Here is a 19,683-nt window from a genome sequence, read left to right as displayed (position 1 = left end):
TGCAGAACCAGGAATTGCTAAGCGGGTAGAGGGCTAATGGCATGAGGTACAGCGAAAGAGGGCAGTGGCCTTAATTTTATGAAACCATAAACAGCAAGGGTACGTGTAGTGAAAGTGAGAGAGAGAGCGTGTGTGTGAGTGCGTGTGCGTGTACGCGTGCAGAGAGGACAGTGAGGGACACCTGACGTCCAACCGCAGACAGGATCGTGGACCTGGCCGGGGGCTGGTGTGCATGTTGAGCTTACGTGGGTGAGGAGTGGAGCCCCGGCTGGGGCTGGGGGCGTTCCTGATCTTCCTGAGAGTGGGATAGAAAGAGCCAAATGACATATCAGCCTTTCCCCTCCTGTCACAGCAGCCGCCTACTTGTCCACTCACAGGCTGAGCCTGCCTGGAGCTCTTTAGAAGAGGGAGGGGACACCGGCATGTAGCCAGCTGCGGCAGCAGTCATAAGGGAAACGGCACAGGAGAGGACAGGAAAGGGATGGTTCCTGGCCTTGGGAGCTGTGCTCTGGTGGCCAGAGCACGGCTTCCATATCTCATGTGTGAACCAGACATTGCAAGCCAAGTCCCTGGGAAAGGTGTGGCCAAGCCTCTACCTTTGTTTGGTAAATCCTTCACAGAAGGACAAACTGGCAGAGGCTTCTCAGTTGCCCTGCGTGTGAGGGCAAGAGCGACACCGATGGCAGCCCCAAGCACCACCTGCCACTCCATGTTCCTCCACAGAGTCTTTCCTTTCCTCTCGGCCCTTCTGTCTTCTGCCTTAAGTCCTGCTGTAGTTGGGGTGAGGATAAGGTCTGCTCTTCTTGGGAGACAGCCACAGAGCAGTGTGTGACTGTCCCTTTTGCCCGCCCCCTCTACCTGCTGCCTGCCCTTCTGGCTGCTAGCCAGGAGCTAGGGCCAGAGCAGCGTGGTTCCCAGGCCCAGGGCCTCTTGGCAGCTAGCACACAAGTTAGAGGTCTGACCTGGTCCTTGGTTCCCAGGGGATAGCTTAGTGCCTGGCATTTTAGGAGGCGCTGCCATCTGAACTGAGGCTTCTCTAGGTAGAGTTATGTGCAGGGGCCAGCATCCTTCCTGGGTCTCCAGGCAGGAAGAGTCTGTCAGACTGTCAGGCTGGCGTGTGGTGCTTCAGGGCAACAGGAACCAGGGCAAGATGGGGAGTGGAGTGTCCTGCGTTTGCCACAGCCAGGGCCCACAGAAGCTGGGTGTGCAGGGGCAGCAGATGGGAGCTCAGGCTCTGGAGTGGGGCAGGCTGGGAAGTGGGATTCCACAGCCTTTCCAGCTCCTCCTTGCTCCCTGATTTGTATTGGCTTCTCCGCCTTGCCTAAGTGCCCTTTAACCTCTCCTCAAAGTGTCAAGATCCTGAAATAGCAGTACAGACTCAGACAGGAAATGAGAAGGGGGTGGGGAGCTGGAGAGTAGACAGACAGGAAACAGGAGGCCTGTCGGCCCCCAGAGAGGAAGCTAACTTCAGGCAGCTCCGGTGTCAGTAAGCTTCAGCCAAAGCCTGCTGCCAAATCTCAGCCGGGCCAGTGCTCTGGCCCCCGCGTCCCTCCATAGCTCGGGGTGTGGCTGGCCGACTGGTGCTGGTTTTCTAGCTGTGCGAGCAGCCGCCCCGCAGGGCAGTTTGGGCACAGCTAGCCTGGAAAGACCCCCAGACATTCAGAGGGAGTAGAGCATTCTGGAGAGTAAGGGTTTCATCCTAAGGGTTTTCTTTTCTCTGTCTGTTGAATGAGCCTGTCACATAACCTAGTCCCCTAGATTTGCCTTTCATTCCAGGGATATGTCAGCCCCAAAGAATTGAAGGCAGAAGGGCAAAAATGCCCTGGCCTTGTCCTTGAGGGCCTTCTCGTATGCCTTCCTGCCTTCCTGACTGAGGAACCCAAGTCCTCAGTCTGGCTCCAAGTGGTCAAAGCCATTCTGGAGTTCCTTGAGTTCCTGATTGTTCCCTTAGCCTGTTCCAGTTCTACTAAACTCACTCTGACTAAACACAGGGCTCCTATACATCCCTGTTTGCTCATTGTTTCCCCAAACTCCTTCCCTGGGCTTGGTGGAGAGCCCTTTGGCCCAGTGTGCCTCTATCCCAGAGCTGCCTTTGATCCTTCCTGCCTGTATCTAGGCTGAGACTTCAGTCAAGCACGGCTCTACACGTGGGCCTGTGGTGAATGTTCTTAACACCTCCCCAGTTCTTCCAGCAAACACTGAGCACGGGCAGTGCTGGGTACAGAAGATGACTGAGCCAGGGCCCTGGCCCTTAAGGCGGGAGTGCCTGAAAGCTTGTTTGGCTGGAGCACTTTCACAATAAAGTGAGGGATTTTGGAAGGCCCTGAACTTTCTCCATCCCTGGCTCCCCTGCCTAGGGGACATCTAGGCTGGTGATATGACCATAAATGCATCTCTCATGGGTTTTGAATTTTCCTAGCCTGGTGCTAGGTTCCAGAAGGATCCAGGAGAAGATGGTGTTGGGTCAGAGACCCATTACCCTCCTCACCCTTGACCCACTCTAGCAGACCCCCATCACTGACTTTCCTTTATCTGCAGGTGGGTGCGGGAGTTTCTGAATGATGAAAACAAAGGCCTGGATGTGCTGGTGGATTACCTATCCTTTGCCCAGTGTTCTGTCATGTGAGTATCACCCCGGGGCTAAGGCCGGCGGCCAATTGGTGAGTTCCACTCTGTTTTAATGAGATGGGAGAGTTCAACAGTGAAGATGGTAATGGGAATTGCGGGACAGGAGGGAAGAGCCAGGCAACAGTGTGGAAGAGGACAGGCAGCCATGTGAGTGTCCAGGGACCAGTGAAAAGTACCTGTGGGCTGGAATAGAAGATGCGTTTATCAGGAAGAGAGAGCTTTGGAAAAGGAGCTGGGAATTAGAACCCAAAGGATCCAAATGCCAGGCTGCAAGCAATCCAAGGAATGGCCTGACTTCTGGGAGAGATGCCCTGGTTGGATTCATTCATCTTTGCAAAACTGAGTCTTCAAGAAGCAGCTTTGGGTGTCCAGATGTGAGAGGCTTATCCCTGGTCATTCTTGAGGAACCCAGGAGAAGTGAACATGACCTTTTGACCTGAACAGAAAAATGAAGCATGGAGGAGACTTTTTCAAGCAGTCTGGGGGCTTGGAGGCATCCAGAAATGGGTTAGCACAGGGAAAACAGCATGGTGTCGTGGAAGGAATGAGGGCTTTTGAGTTATAGAGAGCTGGGTTAGGGTCTCAGTTCTGTCATTTGCTGTCTGTGTGACCTCAAGCAAGTTTATGTCCTCTTCTATGAAGGATGATCCACATTCTAGGGTTGTTGTAAGGATTAGATGATGATATGTGTTAAAGCACCCTCATATGTTTTGAACATTCTATCTAGGTCTATACTGTGGTATCAGCTTTATGGTTAATTTTATTATTGTTCAAGGTGGTTTACCCTGCCATAATTACCTTAATACATGGAAAGAGGAATTATAATGATAATGAACATGGTGACCAAGACATTCAGACTGATGCCCTAGGAAGGCCAGTTTTCCTGGTGTGCCTGTGATTTTCCTAGTTTCCCCAGCATCCTTGAAAGCCCCTCAGTCCTGAGGCTTGGCCCTAGCCTAGATTCCACTGTTCCTATTACTGTCTTGCCCCCTTGGCCATTCTGCTCTGTCCAGCAGGTCTTGAGTCTCATCTCCTCAGGAGTTTGAACTAATGCCTTTCCTGTGTTTGGCCTCTCTGTCACCTTTGCCAGGCCATCTTCTTTTAAAGCTGAGAGTGGCCCACTCCCCATTCTTGCCCTGCAGAAATCATACCCGACGATCCTCCTATCCCCTAAAAAAAAAAAACCACTCTTTTTATAGAAAGAAATGAAAAACATTTGCTGAAGTAGTTTTTTTTAAAATTCAGAACTTTTATAGTAAAAAGATGGAGATCATTTTTTCCAAATAAGCCTATCTCTCTTATTTGAAAAGCAAACAAATCCCAGCTGCTCTAAACCAAGAATACACTGGAATCTCAGTATTGTAGTGTCCATGGTAGCACCTTTGACTGTTTTAAAAAGAAAGACTCGGGGAGGAGGGTGGAAGAGAGAGAGTGTGTTTGGGAAGGGTTGAGAAGAGGGTGAGGCCAAACAGTTTGAGCAAAGGCATTTGTAAACTGTGTGCACCAGCGCTAGGTAATACAGTTCTATTACTGATGGAGGGAAGCCACCAGCAAGCTGTTTCCCTATGAGGGAGACCACTCTGAGATCTACAGGAGAGCCCATTAACACCCCCCCTCCCCCGATCGTCAGCACTGCACAACGTGCTCCCACTTCCTTTGGAACATGCTGGCATCTAAGGATATCCCTTCCTATTCCAGAAAGCCTCAGGCTCTGTGCCTTTGACCCTGGGGCTGTGCAGGTCTGAGCTCGCTGGGGAGAAGAGCCCGTGGGAGATGCTCCCTTAGTCCTTAGTGACCTGCACAGGGGAAGAAGACAGGACAGGAGAGTGGGACTATTTCTCAGAGGGGTGTATCCCAAAGTGGGGATGTGTAAGAGAAGTCTCGTGGGTTTGTGATCCCAGCTGTGCTCCTTGCCCTGGCCGCGATCACAAACTGCTGATGGTGGGAGACAACTGGTTCCAGAAGCAGGAAGTGAGAAACAGAGAAACCATCCCAACTCCTACAGGGGCTAGACTGCAGGACCCCAGTCCACAACCTCAACCTGTGATGTCTTCCCCCAGGGAAGCTGAAGCCCAAGGAGCATCAGACCTAAAAAATCTAGAAAGCTCAAATAGCCAGAACCATGAGAACCTGGTCATTAAAACCCAGTGCGAGGACGGGGCAGTGTGGTGCTCCTTCTAAACATCAAGGACCATCCTATGCTGGGTTTGCCGGGACCCCTTCTCCCTTCTGTTCAGTCCTGCCCAACTCAGCGCCTACTGTGCTCCCTCAGGGCACTGAGAGGCCATTTGGGCGCTGCTGTTTGCCAACTAGCTAGACCTGCAGTTGGCCTGTTCCCCACCACTCCCTCCGTGGGCCAGTCTTTGTAGGGAGCCACAGCTTCTTGGAGGTGTCCCATCTAAGGCTTGGAGTACACAAAGACTGCCATTCCCCAGCTGTCTGGGGGTGGCCATTCCTCCTGGAGTTGCCTGGCCAGTGGGGAGCGGTCCGTCAGCATCCCAATTCCTCAGATCCGCCTCCTGGTTGCTGCCTGTGCCTACTCTGCCCCTGTCCTGTGTCGGCAGCTCTCCAACCAGGATCGGGTCTCTGCTGCCCAGCTCTGCTTTCTGGCCTTGCCGCCCTTGCTTTTTGTTGCCCTAGAGGCCTGATGGGTGGGGGCAGGCTCACCTGGTGGGGGCTTGCCACTGAGTTTCTCCTATGTATGTGCCTCTGTGTGTGCACGCGTGTCCTTTCATGCTCCAGGTTTGACTTTGAGGGTCTGGAGAGTGGTGACGATGGTGCATTTGACAAGCTCCGGTCCTGGAGCAGGTCAATCGAGGACCTGCAGCCGCCCAGTGCCCTGTCGGCCCCCTTCACCAACAGCCTCGCTCGCTCTGCGCGCCAGTCTGTGCTCCGGTATGTGTGCTCTCGCTCGCCCGCCTGCCCCCAGCCCCCGCCCCACCCCGGTACAGCGGTGAGTGCTCACGCTCCTCCCTCCACTCTCGCTTCCAGGCTCAGCTCTCTTGCCCTCTGCCTGCCAGTCTGTCTCTGGTCTGTCCTCTCTGTCTCCTTGACTCTGCCCAGCGGTCTGTCCTGGGTAAGTACATGGTCTTCAGCTGTGCCCACCCCACCTGGGGTTCTGGGTGTCCCCGCTCCTCACCCCTCTCTGGGGCCCCTCCACTCCTCACTCTCGCTCTGCCATTCCTCCCAGGCCTCTCGAGCAGGGCATGTCTCATACAGGTCCTTGGCCTTTGACCTTCACCGGGTGGTCCAGCTCCTGCCCCTGTTCTCTCTCCCTCTGGCTCTTCACTCTGTCCCGCCAGCTGCTCGGAGCCCAGCTCCCCCAGCCTGTGTGCCCCTCCCCCTCCCCTCGCTTCTTCTCTCGACCTTTTCTGTCCTAGACTGCAGCATGTTCATTCATCTGCACTGTCTTAAGAGCCATCCTACCTAGAGGTAGGCGGATGGACCAGATGACTTCTCAGAGCCCCTTCCTCCTCTGCGAGGCTTTCTTTTAGGTCATGTGGCCCTTTCCTCGATCTCTGTCTCTCATGGCCCTGCTTTTCACTCAGTCTCCTTTGGGTTCTGTCCCTTGGACATTGTTCATCATTCTAGTCATGCATGGGCAGATGCCATATGCACTTCTTCCTCTTTTCATGAAACATCATTGAGAGGGTGGGGGGTAGTGCAAAGCCAGATGTAGCCCCCTGGCCTTCTTAGAGCCTGTGGGGATGTGCTCTGCCTTTTTGGGGACAGAAAAGGGATGAGAGCCAAGATGCTTCTGCCCCACAGACTGTGCAAAAGGTGCAGCAGCTGGAAGTGGAAAGAGGGAAGGCTGAGATGAATGCCTTTCTGGTCCTATCTGGAGAACCGGGGAGGCCTACACAACTACTGTTGCATTTGAAGGCTCTCTAGGGTTAGCACGGTTTGGGCACTGGGTATAAAGCTGGGATCCTGGGTAGTTGCTGACAAAGGCCTGTTCTAGGGAGGTGAAAACAGGCTGACCACCCTGCCTCCTATACCCTGTCTCTCTTGGCTGTTGGTACAAGGTTCTCTTTCCTCCTTTTTTGCTGCTGCTGCGGGGCAGCTTGCTGTCTGAGTGATGGTGAGCACTCCTAGACACTGCACCAGCAGCCCCAGCTCCCACCTGACTGCCTGGCCGGTCTCCCCTAGGTATAGCACTCTCCCTGGGCGCAGGGCCCTGAAGAACTCTCGCCTGGTGAGCCAGAAGGATGACGTCCACGTCTGTATCCTTTGTCTCAGAGCCATCATGAACTATCAGGTAAGGGGCGGCACTAGCCACGGGTATTCTACCTCTTCTGCCACATCTGCCGAAGAGCAGAGCTAGGAGGGCAGCAGCTTGTCAGAGACAGGTTTACTGGGGGCCTGCAGTCAGGTTGGCTGGGCGCTCCCTTCTCCACCATCAAGGTCCCCTCCTTCTGTCTTTCCCTTGTAGTACGGATTCAACCTGGTCATGTCCCACCCCCATGCTGTCAATGAGATTGCACTCAGCCTCAACAACAAGAATCCAAGGTGCGTTCCTTCCTTCCCTTTCCTCCCGACTCTGCTTAGGGCTCTGGAGATAAGGGCTTCACGTGTCCCTGACAAGAAGTCCTGCCTGGACTTTGGTCCTGTCAGAGCCTTGGTTTGGCCCCCTCACCTCTGCTGGAGGAGAAATGCTCCTGGCTTCCCTTGTCTGCACAGCTCAGCGGGGGAGCAAGCCTGCCTTCTCCTGCCTTCTTCCCCCAACCCACCCTCCCCTGCCACTGGGGCCATCTCCACTCTTCAAAGGTACTTCCCCATCGTGGGAGTGAGCCATGTGGCTGTCAGCATGGGGAGGCAGGGTGTTATCTTCTTTCTTCACCCTTTAGGACCAAAGCCCTTGTCTTGGAGCTCCTGGCAGCTGTGTGTTTGGTGCGGGGAGGTCACGAAATAATCCTTGCTGCCTTTGACAATTTCAAAGAGGTCAGTCTGCTATCCTCACATGTGTGTATGTATGTGTGGGGTAGAGACTGGGGAGCCAGGTAGGTAAGCACCGTATCCCATGGTCTCCAGTGATGTTTAACATCCCAGTGCTTGGCTAAGCAGCACCCCCCAGTCCTTTTTTTTTTTTTTTTTTTAAGAGATAGAGTCTTGCTCTGTCACCCAGGCTAGAGTGCAGTGGTGTAATCATAGCTCACTATAACCTCAAAATCCTGGGTTAAGCAATTCTCCCTCCTTAGCCTGAGTAACTAGGACTATAGGCATGCTACCACAGCTGGATGGTATTTTATTCTTTGTATAGACGGGTCTTGCTGTGTTTCCCAGGCTGGTCTCAAACTGACCTCCAGCAATTCTCCTGCCTCAGCCCCCCAAATTTCTGGGATTACAGGTGTGACCCACTATGCACCTCCTCCACCCAACTGCCACTGTTTTTAAAAGCAAAACCAGAAATTCAGTCTTACTAGGTCTTGTGATCTTGTGCTGGGAAACCTCCCACTGGCCAGCTATAGTCTGAGATAGCTGAGGGCTATAGTCCAGTGGTCCTAATCTGGCCATGCATCAGAATCATCTGCCTAAGGAGCATGTTGCCAAGTGCAGATCCCTGTGTCCCACTCTGGACCCACTGTAGGCTTGGGTGCCTGTACTTGAAGAGACTCCCTAGGTGGGAGTCGGATGCGATGAACCCACTGGTAGAACCCAAAGCTAATGTGTTTGCAGTGGGAGAAGGTGTGCAAGGATGTTTCCTGGGTTGTTGGCTGTTATTGGTAAGGGGAGAGGTAGCTCCTATGTGGAATTTCCCCAGCCTCTGGGCCTGGCTCTGGAACCTCTAATCTGCTTGAATAGGATTCCTAGACATCCAGCCACAGCTGCTGGTCCCACCCCTTCCTCTTCTTTGGACCTCTTCCCTAGCATCCATTGTTCAAGCCAGGAAATGGTGCTTCCTCCATGAAGCCCAGAGGCTCACAGGAGCCTCTGGACCCCTCTCAGAGAGGGCTTTCCTGCACACTGGCTCTTCCCCTACGTCCCCACTAGAACCTCAGCCTCCTGCCTCAGCTGTGACCTGCCTCCCTTCTTCCTTCCTTCCCTCCTTACTTCAGTAACTTGGAAGCATCAGATCCCTGCGTTTCTTGGCCTATGCCCAGAAGTACCTACAGGCCAGCCTAAGGGCACAGGCTTTATGGAGTTCCCTCAGCCAGTGATGGGAGCCAGAGACCCAGAGCCAGATTCCAGGTCCCAGGTTTTATTTTATAGTGTCCAGAATGGCCCATTTTATAGATAGAATTGTGATTAAACTTGGTCTGAACTAGTCCTTTGCTGTGACATTCCTGGGAGCCAAGATTCAGGGGCTTGAGTTCTACATGGGACAGATCTTTTCACTGAGAAAGTTTGCTCATACAGGTATGCAAGGAGCTACACCGCTTTGAGAAGCTGATGGAGTATTTCCGGAATGAGGACAGCAACATCGACTTTATGGTGAGGAACTGGGCCTGGGTCAGGCACACACCCAGCAGTGTTGTGCACTTCTTAAGAACAGGGGCCAGGCCTACAGCATATCTTTTTGTTGTTCTTATTCTTTTGAGACAGTCTCTCTCTCTTGCTCAGGCTAGAGTGCCATACCATCAGCCTAGCTCACAGCAACCTCAAACTCCTGGGCTCAAGCAATCCTCCTGCCTCAGCCTCCTGAGTTGCTGGGACTATAGGCACATGTAACAATGCCAGGCTAATTTTCCTATTTTTAGTAGAGATGGCGTCTCGCTCTTGCTCAGGCTGGTCTTGAACTCCTGGCCTCAAGCCATCCTCCTGCCTTGGCCTCCCAGAGTGCTAGGATTATAGGAGTGAGCTGCCATACTTGCCCCAACAGCCCATCTTGATGTTCCATGTGGAATCCAGAATGATTCTCTCTACTCAGTAAATGCTTCTTGTCCATCCACATGCCCCAGAGAGCTCTTAGAAACTTCAGGACAATGTCATTTCTGTATCTCAGATCTAACTTCCTCTTTTCTGAGCACCTTTTGTCCTTTATTTGAATCCTATTGGAGCTGCCTTCTCTTTTCCTAAGCTCTTTCTCTAACTTCCCCTCAGTCCAGGGTCTGCGGCTAGGTCAGGTTGTCTCAAGAAATACCTGCCGATGTATAAAGGAAATCAGATAGCTGTGTCTCATTTACATCTGTTTTTCATGCAATTTACTTGTCTTTATACACTGAATATGAAATTTGACCATTTTTGAAGTTAAAACACTCTTACTGCCCCCATAAAGACTTTTTTTTTTTTTTTGAGATAGGGTCTTGCTCTGTCGCCTAGGCTAGAGTGCAGTGGAATCATCATAGCTCGCTGCAACCTCAAACTTCTGAGCTCAAGTGATCCTCCCACCTTGGCCTCCCAAGGTGCTAGGGATTACAGGTGTGAGCCACCACACTTGGCCTTAAACTTAACTTTTTTATTCACTCCTTTGGATTATCCAGCTAATGATGATGTTCTAACAGCTGCCTATCCTCCCTGTGTCTTGCTCTGCTGTCTGTCTCTGCCTCACTGGGCTGCTTCTCCCCCAGGTGGCCTGCATGCAGTTCATCAACATTGTGGTGCACTCTGTGGAGGACATGAACTTCCGAGTCCACCTGCAGTATGAGTTTACCAAGCTGGGTTTGGAGGAGTTCCTTCAGGTGAGCTGTTTGGGTGGGTGAGGCGCTGTGGGGTAGAGAACCAGCTTAGCCATATCACAAAGGGTTTTTCTTTCACAAGTGCCTAGTCCTCGATGCTCCTGGAACCCTGCTCATCTTCTGTGGCTTGATTCTCAGGACCCCTTGCAGATGACTCCCCTCCCCCCCCCCCAGTCAAGCAGCTCCAGGAGCAGGAAGTCCTTGGGTTTAACACTCTAGAAAGTGATAGTGAAGGGTGAAGAGGACTAAATTTTTCTCAGGAGGCTCCCCTGATCCTATGCTGCTTCCCCAGTTACCACTCTCTCTGCTTTTCTCCCAGAAGTCAAGGCACACAGAGAGCGAGAAGCTGCAGGTGCAGATTCAGGCGTACCTGGACAACGTGTTTGACGTGGGGGGTTTGTTGGAGGATGCTGAGACCAAGAATGTAGCCCTGGAGAAGGTGGAGGAACTGGAGGAGCATGTGTCCCATGTAGGTGGTTCTCTTTGCCTGCCAGAGCCCCTGCTGTGGGTAGGGGAGGGTGGGGACGTCTGAATTCCAGGAATCCTAGGCTGACCCACTTAGCTCCATATTGAGCCCTGGGGAGGCGTTAGCACCCACCGGGGCTCTCTAGAGCATACTCTGGCTGGAGCTACTGAATCATCCCCCAGTTAGAACATACACTGACCTCCAGGGCTGGCATGGCGTGGCCTTGGGCTTGAGAAAGTCAGAATGTGGCCATTTGCCTTGTATCTGTTGCTGTTTCACGTGGTATTAGAGCCTGGGCCTGTGAGCAGGTTGTAAGGGAGCCTGAACTGATCGTGCTGCTTTGGGGGACCTGCATGGGGATGTTGGGCCCAAGTCCTGTCTGGGCTTTAGGCTATGCCAGGTGCCCAGGCCTTAGGCCAGCCCCAAGCCTGTCCTTCCTGTCCTGCAGCTCACGGAGAAGCTTCTGGACCTAGAGAATGAGAACATGATGCGGGTGGCAGAGCTAGAGAAGCAGCTCCTGCAGCGGGAGAAGGAACTGGAGAGCATCAAGGTGTGTGTGCTCTGGGGAAAGTAGTCCCTGGGCGCCAGGGCTTGGGGTCTTGCTTTTATTTTCCTAGTCATGTCAAGTCCTCTAGGATTCAGATTGCAATTCACCCTTTAGGCTTTCAGATGATGATGACTTTACCCCATTTTTTAGCTGGAGAAGGAAGCTGAAGCCAGAGTGAGCCAGACATAGAAAAGGGTGGGAGCAGATGGGGCCCTCACTGGTCCCTCTGGAGTCCCAGTCCAGGCTCCTCCCGCAGCCCACGCCGTCGGTTTTGTGCCCTTGTACCTCCGAGTGCTTCCCCCAACCGTACCTCCCAAGCAGGGTCAGAGTGACACAGGCACACTGCTGATCAGGATGTCCCCCAGGTTTCCTAAGCAGCAAGGGCTCCTTGTAGTTCAGTCTCTTCTCTGCCTTCTAATCTAGCTTTTTGTTAGTGATAAAGTCGTGCCTCCACCCTACCTTTTATAATGCATGCTAGCTCTGTTGAGCTCACTATCTATCTGCCCAGCCCCTGCTAACCACTGTATGGGGAGCTGTGGAGGATAACAGATGGGTGAGACAGGGTCTTGTCCATAGGGGCTTCCAATTGAGCAACCATACAAGGCCAAACAAAAAAGCAGAATGAAGCCCAAAGGGCTGTGGAGAGTGCAGCTGTGTCAGACTGACAGCGGGTCAAGGCGTTTCACAAGGGCAACCTTTTCTCTGGCCTTGAGGGGCCTGTGCAGTGGGAATAGGCTGAAGCAGAGAGGAAGACACTCCAGGGTACCAGGGAAGCAGGCCGGTTCTTCTGTTTGCCTCTGGTTCCCTATCCCCCCATGTGGATTTCTACCACTCTGAGCACCCCAGTTGAGAGATCCTTGGGTAGGCATTCTCAGTCCTGGGGGCAATGACAACTGTGCCTTTAGCCCACTCTCCCCTTAATGGTGTTGTTTGCCGATAGGAGACGTATGAGAACACAAACCACCAGGTGCACACCCTGAGGAGGCTTATTAAAGAGAAGGAGGAGGCTTTCCAGCGCCGATGCCGCTTAGAGCCAAGTGCCCGGGGCCTGGAGTCCATGGGCAGTGAGGCCCTGGCCAGAGTAGGCCCCACAGAGCTGAGTGAGGGCATGCCACCCTCCGACCTGGACATCCTGGCTCCAGACCCAACCCCCGAGGAGGTCCTGCCTCTGCCTCCACCACCGGCTCCTCCCTTGCCCCCTCCACCTCCCCCATTACCAGGTAACCACAACTCCTATGGCCCCTTGGGGCTGGCAGGGGCGGTCTCCCTGTGGGGACTAAAACCCTAGTCAGCATTGTCTTCCTTAGAGAGAAGGTGGAACTATGGCATCATTTGAGGGCTGGAAGGATATAAAATCAGGGTCAGAGAGGGCTGAGGGAGAGCTAGAATCTGAGGGAGGCAAAAGTTACTAGCAAAGGGGTACCCAAGGGCAGATGTGGACCTGTTTTAGGATCATAAAGTTTTCTTTGAAGACAGCTGAGGAGAAGGCTTAGACTATCACAAGAGAAAACTGGGTCAGAGATTAGCAAGAACTGCCCTGTCAAAGTTAGGCTTCCTGGGAGCAGCTTGAGCAGAATTCTTGTAGCCTCCTTCTCTGAGAGTCTTTAAGGACTAGATTAGGGGGCTGGGCGCGGTGGCTCACGCCTGTAATCCTAGCGCTCTGGGAGGCTGAGGTGGGTGGATCGCCCGAGATCAGGAGTTCAAAAACCAGTCTGAGCCAGACCCCCATCTCTACCAAAAATAGAAAGAAATTAATCGACCAACTAAAAAGTATATGTGTGTGTGTGTATATATATATATATATATACAAAAAAAAAATTAACCAGGCATGGTGGCGCATGCCTGTAGTCCCAGCTACTTGGGAGGCTGAGGCAGGAGGATTGCTTGAGCCCAGGAGATTGAGGTTGCTGTGAGCTAGGCTGATGCCATGGCATTCACTCTAGCCTGGGCAACAAAGTGAGACTGTCTCAAAAAAAAAAAAGGGACAAGATTAGGGGGCTGGGAGGCAGGTGCAGAGAGGAGGGCAGCCCGTGAAGTCTCTTGACCCCCTTGGTCACTGTGCCATTTCTTCCCCCAGACAAGTGTCCCCCAGCCCCGCCTCTCCCTGGTGCTGCTCCCTCTGTAGTATTGACGGTGGGCCTGTCAGGTGAGTGTCCGCTGGCTCTGGCCAGGGCTGGTGGGACCAGGGGAGTATGTCATTGGCCCCCTACCTCACTGATCCTCCTCCCAAACTAGCCATTCGAATTAAGAAACCTATCAAGACCAAGTTCCGGCTGCCTGTCTTCAACTGGACAGCGCTGAAACCCAACCAGATCAGTGGTACTGTCTTCAGCGAACTTGATGATGAGAAGATCTTGGAGGTGACAGGGTCTGGGGCCCAGAGGGGTAGAGTTGCGGGCTGGAGACCAGGTTGTCCTTTGAGCACATCCAGCCTTGATAAAGCCCTCAGACGGGCTGGGACTAGGGTCAGCTCTATAAGCGCCTTATCCACATATGTAACATGCATTTCTAGTTATGTCTTTACTTGTGTCTGTATGTATGAAACACGCCAGAGTAACAGAGCTCTGGGCCAATGTGGGGCAGGCTGCCAGGGGGTCTTCCAGTAGCAGGAGGCCACAGCATTTTCCTGCTCATCTATCCTGCCAGGACCTTGACCTGGATAAGTTTGAAGAATTATTCAAGACAAAAGCCCAGGGACCTGCCCTTGACCTCATCTGCTCTAAGAACAAGACAGCACAAAAGGCTGCCAGCAAGGTGACCCTATTGGAAGCCAATCGTGCCAAGAACCTGGCTATCACCCTACGCAAGGCTGGCCGCTCAGCCGAGGAGATCTGCAGGGCCATTCACACGTGAGGTTCCCATTGACCTGGCCCTGGTCCACAGCCAGTTGGCAACGCAGTTCTCTCTACCCAGGAGCCTGGCTTCCCCTAGATTTCAGGGCTTCTGACAGAACTCCCTCACACCCCTCAGTCGTCCACTGGTGTGCCCGGAACTTACTGCATCCATGCTGTCACCAGGCACTGTGTGAGGTGTGGGAATTCAGCCCAGACTTTCACCCAAGGAGTACCTAGTCTAGTGGGAGCAGTGCAGTAACACGGACAGGAGAGATACCACCAAGATGGCAGTGGCACAGGCAGCTTTGGGAGACTAGGGAAGGCCTCCCAGAAGAGGTGATGTCTCACTTGGGACCTGAGGGAAGTATACGAGTTAACCCAGTTCAGGGCCTGAAGGGAGAAGCCTGGTGCCTTGGGCACTGAAAATGGAATCTAGCTTTAGTGTAGGGAAGAGAGTAGGGGAGAAGGAAGACAGTTGGACAGAAGTCTGGCAGGCTGGGCCTCCTATGCCGCCATGCACAGGTGTTTGGATGTCACCTAGGTGCAGAGGGAAGGCGTTAAGGGTTTTAAACAGGAGCATGGAATGTCCTCCAAGTGTTGTCATTGCTGGTACTGTGACAAATGAGGCAATAGGTCTTCTACCACTGGCTGTGTTCTGTGCTGAGACCCCTGCCCTGATCCTTCCAGGAGGTGTTCAATAAAAGGGATGAGGGAACATGTGGATAGGAGGGAGACCTGAGGCAGTCCCTTCCTCTTGCACAGGTTTGACCTGCAGACATTGCCTGTGGACTTCGTGGAGTGCCTGATGCGCTTCCTGCCCACAGAGGCGGAGGTGAAACTGCTGCGGCAGTATGAGCGGGAGCGGCAGCCCCTGGAGGAGCTGGCAGCCGAGGACCGCTTCATGCTGCTTTTCAGCAAGGTGGAGCGGCTGACCCAGCGAATGGCTGGCATGGCCTTCCTGGGCAACTTCCAGGACAACCTGCAGATGCTCACTCCGGTACAGCTCAGCCCAACTCATGGTGCTACCCCTCCACCTTCCACCCGCTAGCCATTCCCCTGCCCAGCCAGTCTTTCCCACCCCTCTCTGACTTCACCCAGCCTGGGGTTACTCAAGTGTTTATCTCACCTTCCAGCAACTCAATGCCATCATTGCAGCCTCCGCCTCCGTCAAGTCCTCACAGAAGCTGAAGCAGATGTTGGAGGTGGGGAGACATTGTAAACGGGGGTGCTAATGGTTCCCAGGTCCTAGGTGGGGGCCTGGGGCTATATGGAGAGGAAGGAGGAGCTCTTGGGGCTTGGGCCTGACCTGCTCCCATGCATCTCTTGGACAGATCATCCTTGCGCTGGGGAATTACATGAACAGCAGTAAGCGGGGAGCTGTGTATGGCTTCAAGCTCCAGAGCCTGGATCTGGTGAGACGGTGGGGGCAGCACAGGCAGGCAGCCTGGGGGCAGCAGTGGCAGAGCCAGAGTGCTTAGTCCTCCCGCTCTGTCCTCACTCCTTTCCCAGCTGTTGGATACCAAGTCCACTGACCGGAAGATGACGCTGCTGCACTTTATCGCCTTGACGGTGAAGGAGAAATACCCAGACCTGGCTAACTTTTGGCACGAGCTGCACTTTGTGGAGAAGGCTGCGGCAGGTGAGGGGAGCCTGCCCGAGTGGGTCTGCCTTTCACATCTAGCCCAGGACAACCCCAGGAAGCTGTGAGGAGAGGGAACGCTTGGGTCCATTTGTTTCTGCCTTTTGTTATCTTCTGAGTACTTCAAAGCTTTCCGCTGGAGCCATGAGCAGGGGCTGCTCAGAGGGAGCCTTCCTCCAGGCCCAGCCCAGCCCTTCCCAGTGAGGTGCAATGGGAGCAGGAACAGGAAGGGGAGTCGGGGGAGTGGCTCTTTACTCCCAACTCCCTCAACCTGGCCCTGGAGACTGTTTCTCTATAATGTGAAGTGCTTCAAAAAACCATAAAGGTCTCCATGACATAAGGTAGCTGTTATTTCTGCCCCACCCACAAAAACTGTAGCAGGCCGGAGGCAGCTCCATTTTAGAGAGCAGCAGCCTCCATGGGTCACGCGCTCACAGGCTGTTCCTTTCCCCTGTAAGGGCGCAGCTGGCTTGGTGTGCACTTCTCTGTCCATATGGGTGTGAGAACCTGAGTGAGCCCATGCTGGTGGGGAGGGTAGAGTTTCCTAGAGCCCTGGGCTGGAAGGTGGGCATCACAGGCCCTGGGTGGACATCAGCCAGGCCTCTCATGACCACAGTGTCCCTGGAGAATGTGTTGCTGGATGTGAAGGAGCTGGGCCGGGGCATGGAGCTGATTCGGCGGGAGTGCAGCATTCACGACAACAGTGTCCTGCGGAACTTCCTCAGCACCAACGAAGGCAAACTGGACAAGCTCCAGCGAGACGCCAAGACAGCTGAGGTGAGCGTGGGGTGCAGGCGGGTGGGAGCAACCAGGGCCAAAGTGCCAGGCCCCTGCAGGTGGGCCTGGTTCTGGTTCATCATCAAGCAGCTGGTGGGCTGGCTGTGAGGTGAGAGAGGGCTTGGGGGTGACAGGCAGCTGCCTCTGGAAACGTTAGTGGCCCCAGGTCCTCTCCAGCTCATGGGCTTGGGTAATTTTGCTCTTCCTCCTCTGGCCCTGGGCTCTACTTTCCGCAGGCCTCTTGTCCCTGGTCCAGGAGCTGGGCTTCTTCCTGCCAGGTGACCTCTTCTGCCCACCCCTTCCCCAGGAAGCCTACAATGCAGTCGTGCGCTACTTTGGCGAGAGTCCCAAGACCACGCCACCTTCTGTGTTCTTCCCAGTGTTTGTCCGCTTCATTCGTTCTTACAAGGTAAGGTGAAGCATTTAAAGAGAAGTTTGGCTCGGAGAAAACTGGTTGTGGGGGAGAAGCCTGGGCTTCAAGTCTGGGCCTTTTCTGACTATTCCTCTGAGTACGGGGAGGGAGCAGTGGAAGCTGCGGCAGACCTTTTAACTGTGAACCAGTGGGTAGGGTGGGGGCCTGGGCCCTTCCTGTCATTGTTTGGGGCAGGAAGTACCCCTCCAGAGGGTGGACACCTGGGGTTGCTGGTCCTACTGCCACCCACTCTCCACCCTCAGAGTTAGCCCCTCCCCTCACAGCCTATGTGAGCTTCACCCCCCACCCACCTTCCATGGCTCTTAGGAAGCAGAACAAGAGAATGAAGCCCGCAAGAAGCAGGAGGAGGTAATGCGGGAGAAGCAGCTGGCTCAGGAAGCCAAGAAACTGGATGCTAAGGTGGGTGGGGCCAAGAATTGATGTCTGGAGGAAAACAGGGCAAAGGATTGGGGAACAGAGCTAGAGATGAGAAACTGGAATAGACAGACCACCCAAAGGCCTGAGGACTAGGGTCCAGCGGGCTGGAGAGGGGCTTTAGGAAGGTGATTCCTAGCAGTGCACATCCAGGGGTGTCCTTGGACAGCATCATGTGGCAGGAACCGGCCTCATGTTAGATCAGTGACTTCCTTCCCTCTCCAAATCCTAGACCCCATCCCAGCGGAACAAGTGGCAACAGCAAGAGCTAATTGCAGAGTTGAGGCGGCGCCAGGCCAAGGAGCACCGGCCTGTTTATGAGGGGAAGGATGGTACCATTGAGGACATCATTACAGGTGAGCCCCTTTTCCCTCCCTGGGATCTGGCAATTGGACCCAGCTTGCAAAGCTCAACCCAACCCCTTTGGGCCCTCTTCCTCCACGTCTTCCATGAGGCCTGACCACTGTGTCTCTCTCCTGGGCCACAGTGTTGAAGAGTGTCCCTTTCACGGCCCGTACTGCCAAGCGGGGCTCACGCTTCTTCTGTGATGCAGCCCACCATGATGAGTCAAACTGTTAACCCCCAAGGCTGGGGCCCCTGACAGGTACCGGGCACCACAGCTGCCCCCTCTGCATGGCCACCCTCCAGGACTCCTGCTGGAGCCCACAGGCACCTCCTCCTTTGCATGACTTACAGCCTCCCAGTGATGGGGACACATTCTCCTCCTTGCATGCCCCATGCTGAGAAGAGTGGCTTATCCCTGCATGTAGTGGTCTCTCTCCCACTAACGCTGTCCTGGCTTCTACTAAGACTCAAGGGGTAACGAGTCGCCAGGCCAGGGTTGAGAGCTACGCCAGAGCAGGACCAGCCTACGGTTCTGATCGTTGAGGCTGAAGCTCAATTCCTGGGCCCAGAGGATCCTTTGTCTTAGGCTTCCCTCCTCACAAGAGCTGACAGCAGCTTCTGCCAGGGGCAGGCAGATGGCCCTTGATCTGTTTCCTGACATCCAGGCAGCCTGGGGTCTTTTCCCAGCTTCTGGCTCTTGCTGAGTCTATTGTGGCCTCTGGTCACCCCTCCGTGATCCTCTGAAACTGCAGAGCCCAGCAATCTCCTTAACTACCCCTCAAGCCTGCCCTACTAAGACTACCCCCTAAGCTTATCTACCTCCCAGCAGGCTCCTCCTGGGCCTTGCCTGTGGGGTTGCTCCCAAAGGCACTGTCCTGGCTCAGCCTCCCTTCCCGTTCACAGGCCTCCACCGCCAGCCCATTGCCGTTCGCCACCAAGCCAGGAGTGCTGCACCTCAGAGCCCCCCTCGGGCTCCAGGGCCCCACTGAGCCGCGCTTCACTTCAACCAGTGGACTTGGAGCCTCAGAATCAGCCAGGGGCCCAGCAGAGGGCGATGCTGCTGTCAGTCATTTTTACCCCAGCTCTTCAGGCTGGATCTTACCTATGCCACTGTGGGCACTAGGTCTGTAGGGGCCTGGCAACATCCTTGGTGCTTCCAGTACTGCACTTTGCCCCAAAGGTCTTCAACTTTATTTCCTGAAGGGTTACCAAGAGTCAGCTCTGGGGCTGGGAAAAACCATTTCCAGCTTTAGCCTATACAGGGGCACCACTAGAGGGATGAGAGCAGAGAGTGACTATCCCTTTGTTTCCTGCCTTTTTGCTGGCCCATGGTCAGCTCTGGTCTAGAAGTATCCAGGCTTAAAGGGAACCCTGGGACCACACCATTCTGAGATCATCTCTTAGGAGCAAGGCCCTGCTAAGCCTAGGCCCTGCCCAGCTGTGCCCAGTGATAAGGGTAGAGGAGAGATGCCAGGCTTGCTGCCCTTACCCCATGGCTGTTGGCCCATTTCATTCCAGGCTGACACTGTCCTTGCCAAGGTGGGCAGAAAAGCAGAGGTTTTCTCTGCAGACAGCTAGAGAATGGATATGCCAACATCCTCACCTTTCCTCAGCTAGGTTTTTTTTTTTGCAGAGGGCACAGTGGTCTTGGGTATTTGCTCAGTTTCCTGCCAGTGTCCTCTCAGCCCCTAGAAGGGAATGTGGGGGCCCACTTCCTTTTGTACATGTATCACCTTCCTTCTCTCTTGTACATAAACCCCAGACCTTCCCTCTCTCAACAAAGGCTTAAAGCACCAGGCCTGACTGTCTCCTCTTTCTGAGCTTGGGGGATAGGGTGGCCATTCAGTCTGAGTATGGGGCTAGGACACCTGGGGGGAACTATATCTGTTTCAGGGGAGATGAGCTCAGAAGCCTGGGAGAACCAGGCTGGGTGGGCTCCAGCCACACAAAGGGAGGCAGGTCTGCGTGAGATACTAGTGCCCTC

The 19,683-nt window shown here is 54.1% G+C and overlaps 1 protein-coding gene across 5 annotated transcripts in view; it reads left to right on the top strand.

The window, feature by feature from the left end:
* FMNL3 (formin like 3) overlaps positions 1–19,497 on the top strand; it is a 51,244-nt gene extending 31,747 nt beyond the window's left edge. Inside the window, exons 5-27 of one of the 5 annotated variants that reach the window (XM_012761510.2) lie at positions 2,539–2,622; positions 5,371–5,523; positions 6,778–6,886; positions 7,061–7,137; positions 7,476–7,569; positions 8,986–9,060; positions 10,137–10,247; positions 10,567–10,713; positions 11,159–11,260; positions 12,198–12,477; positions 13,335–13,403; positions 13,493–13,617; positions 13,904–14,106; positions 14,854–15,088; positions 15,225–15,293; positions 15,423–15,503; positions 15,601–15,730; positions 16,347–16,507; positions 16,815–16,916; positions 17,247–17,339; positions 17,587–17,710; positions 17,842–17,958; positions 18,603–19,497. In XM_012761510.2, the coding sequence (XP_012616964.1) occupies positions 2,539–2,622; positions 5,371–5,523; positions 6,778–6,886; positions 7,061–7,137; positions 7,476–7,569; positions 8,986–9,060; positions 10,137–10,247; positions 10,567–10,713; positions 11,159–11,260; positions 12,198–12,477; positions 13,335–13,403; positions 13,493–13,617; positions 13,904–14,106; positions 14,854–15,088; positions 15,225–15,293; positions 15,423–15,503; positions 15,601–15,730; positions 16,347–16,507; positions 16,815–16,916; positions 17,247–17,339; positions 17,587–17,710; positions 17,842–17,933 (2,716 nt within the window). In that variant the 3' untranslated portion in view covers positions 17,934–17,958; positions 18,603–19,497. Of the gene's footprint in view, positions 1–2,538; positions 2,623–5,370; positions 5,524–6,777; positions 6,887–7,060; positions 7,138–7,475; positions 7,570–8,985; positions 9,061–10,136; positions 10,248–10,563; positions 10,714–11,158; positions 11,261–12,197; positions 12,478–13,334; positions 13,404–13,492; positions 13,618–13,903; positions 14,107–14,853; positions 15,089–15,224; positions 15,294–15,422; positions 15,504–15,600; positions 15,731–16,346; positions 16,508–16,814; positions 16,917–17,246; positions 17,340–17,586; positions 17,711–17,841; positions 17,959–18,602 lie in introns of all 5 variants that reach the window. The other 4 variants (XM_012761492.2, XM_012761530.2, XM_012761520.2 and 1 more) reach the window with 4 other exon arrangements.
* Positions 19,498–19,683: the final 186 nt, after the last annotated feature.

This window comes from Microcebus murinus, chromosome 10, assembly GCF_040939455.1.
Source record: "Microcebus murinus isolate Inina chromosome 10, M.murinus_Inina_mat1.0, whole genome shotgun sequence".
In the NCBI taxonomy this organism is placed as follows: Eukaryota; Metazoa; Chordata; class Mammalia; order Primates; family Cheirogaleidae; genus Microcebus; species Microcebus murinus.
The sequence above is the reverse complement of the archived record's forward strand: the minus strand, read 5'-3'. Positions and strand labels throughout refer to the sequence as shown.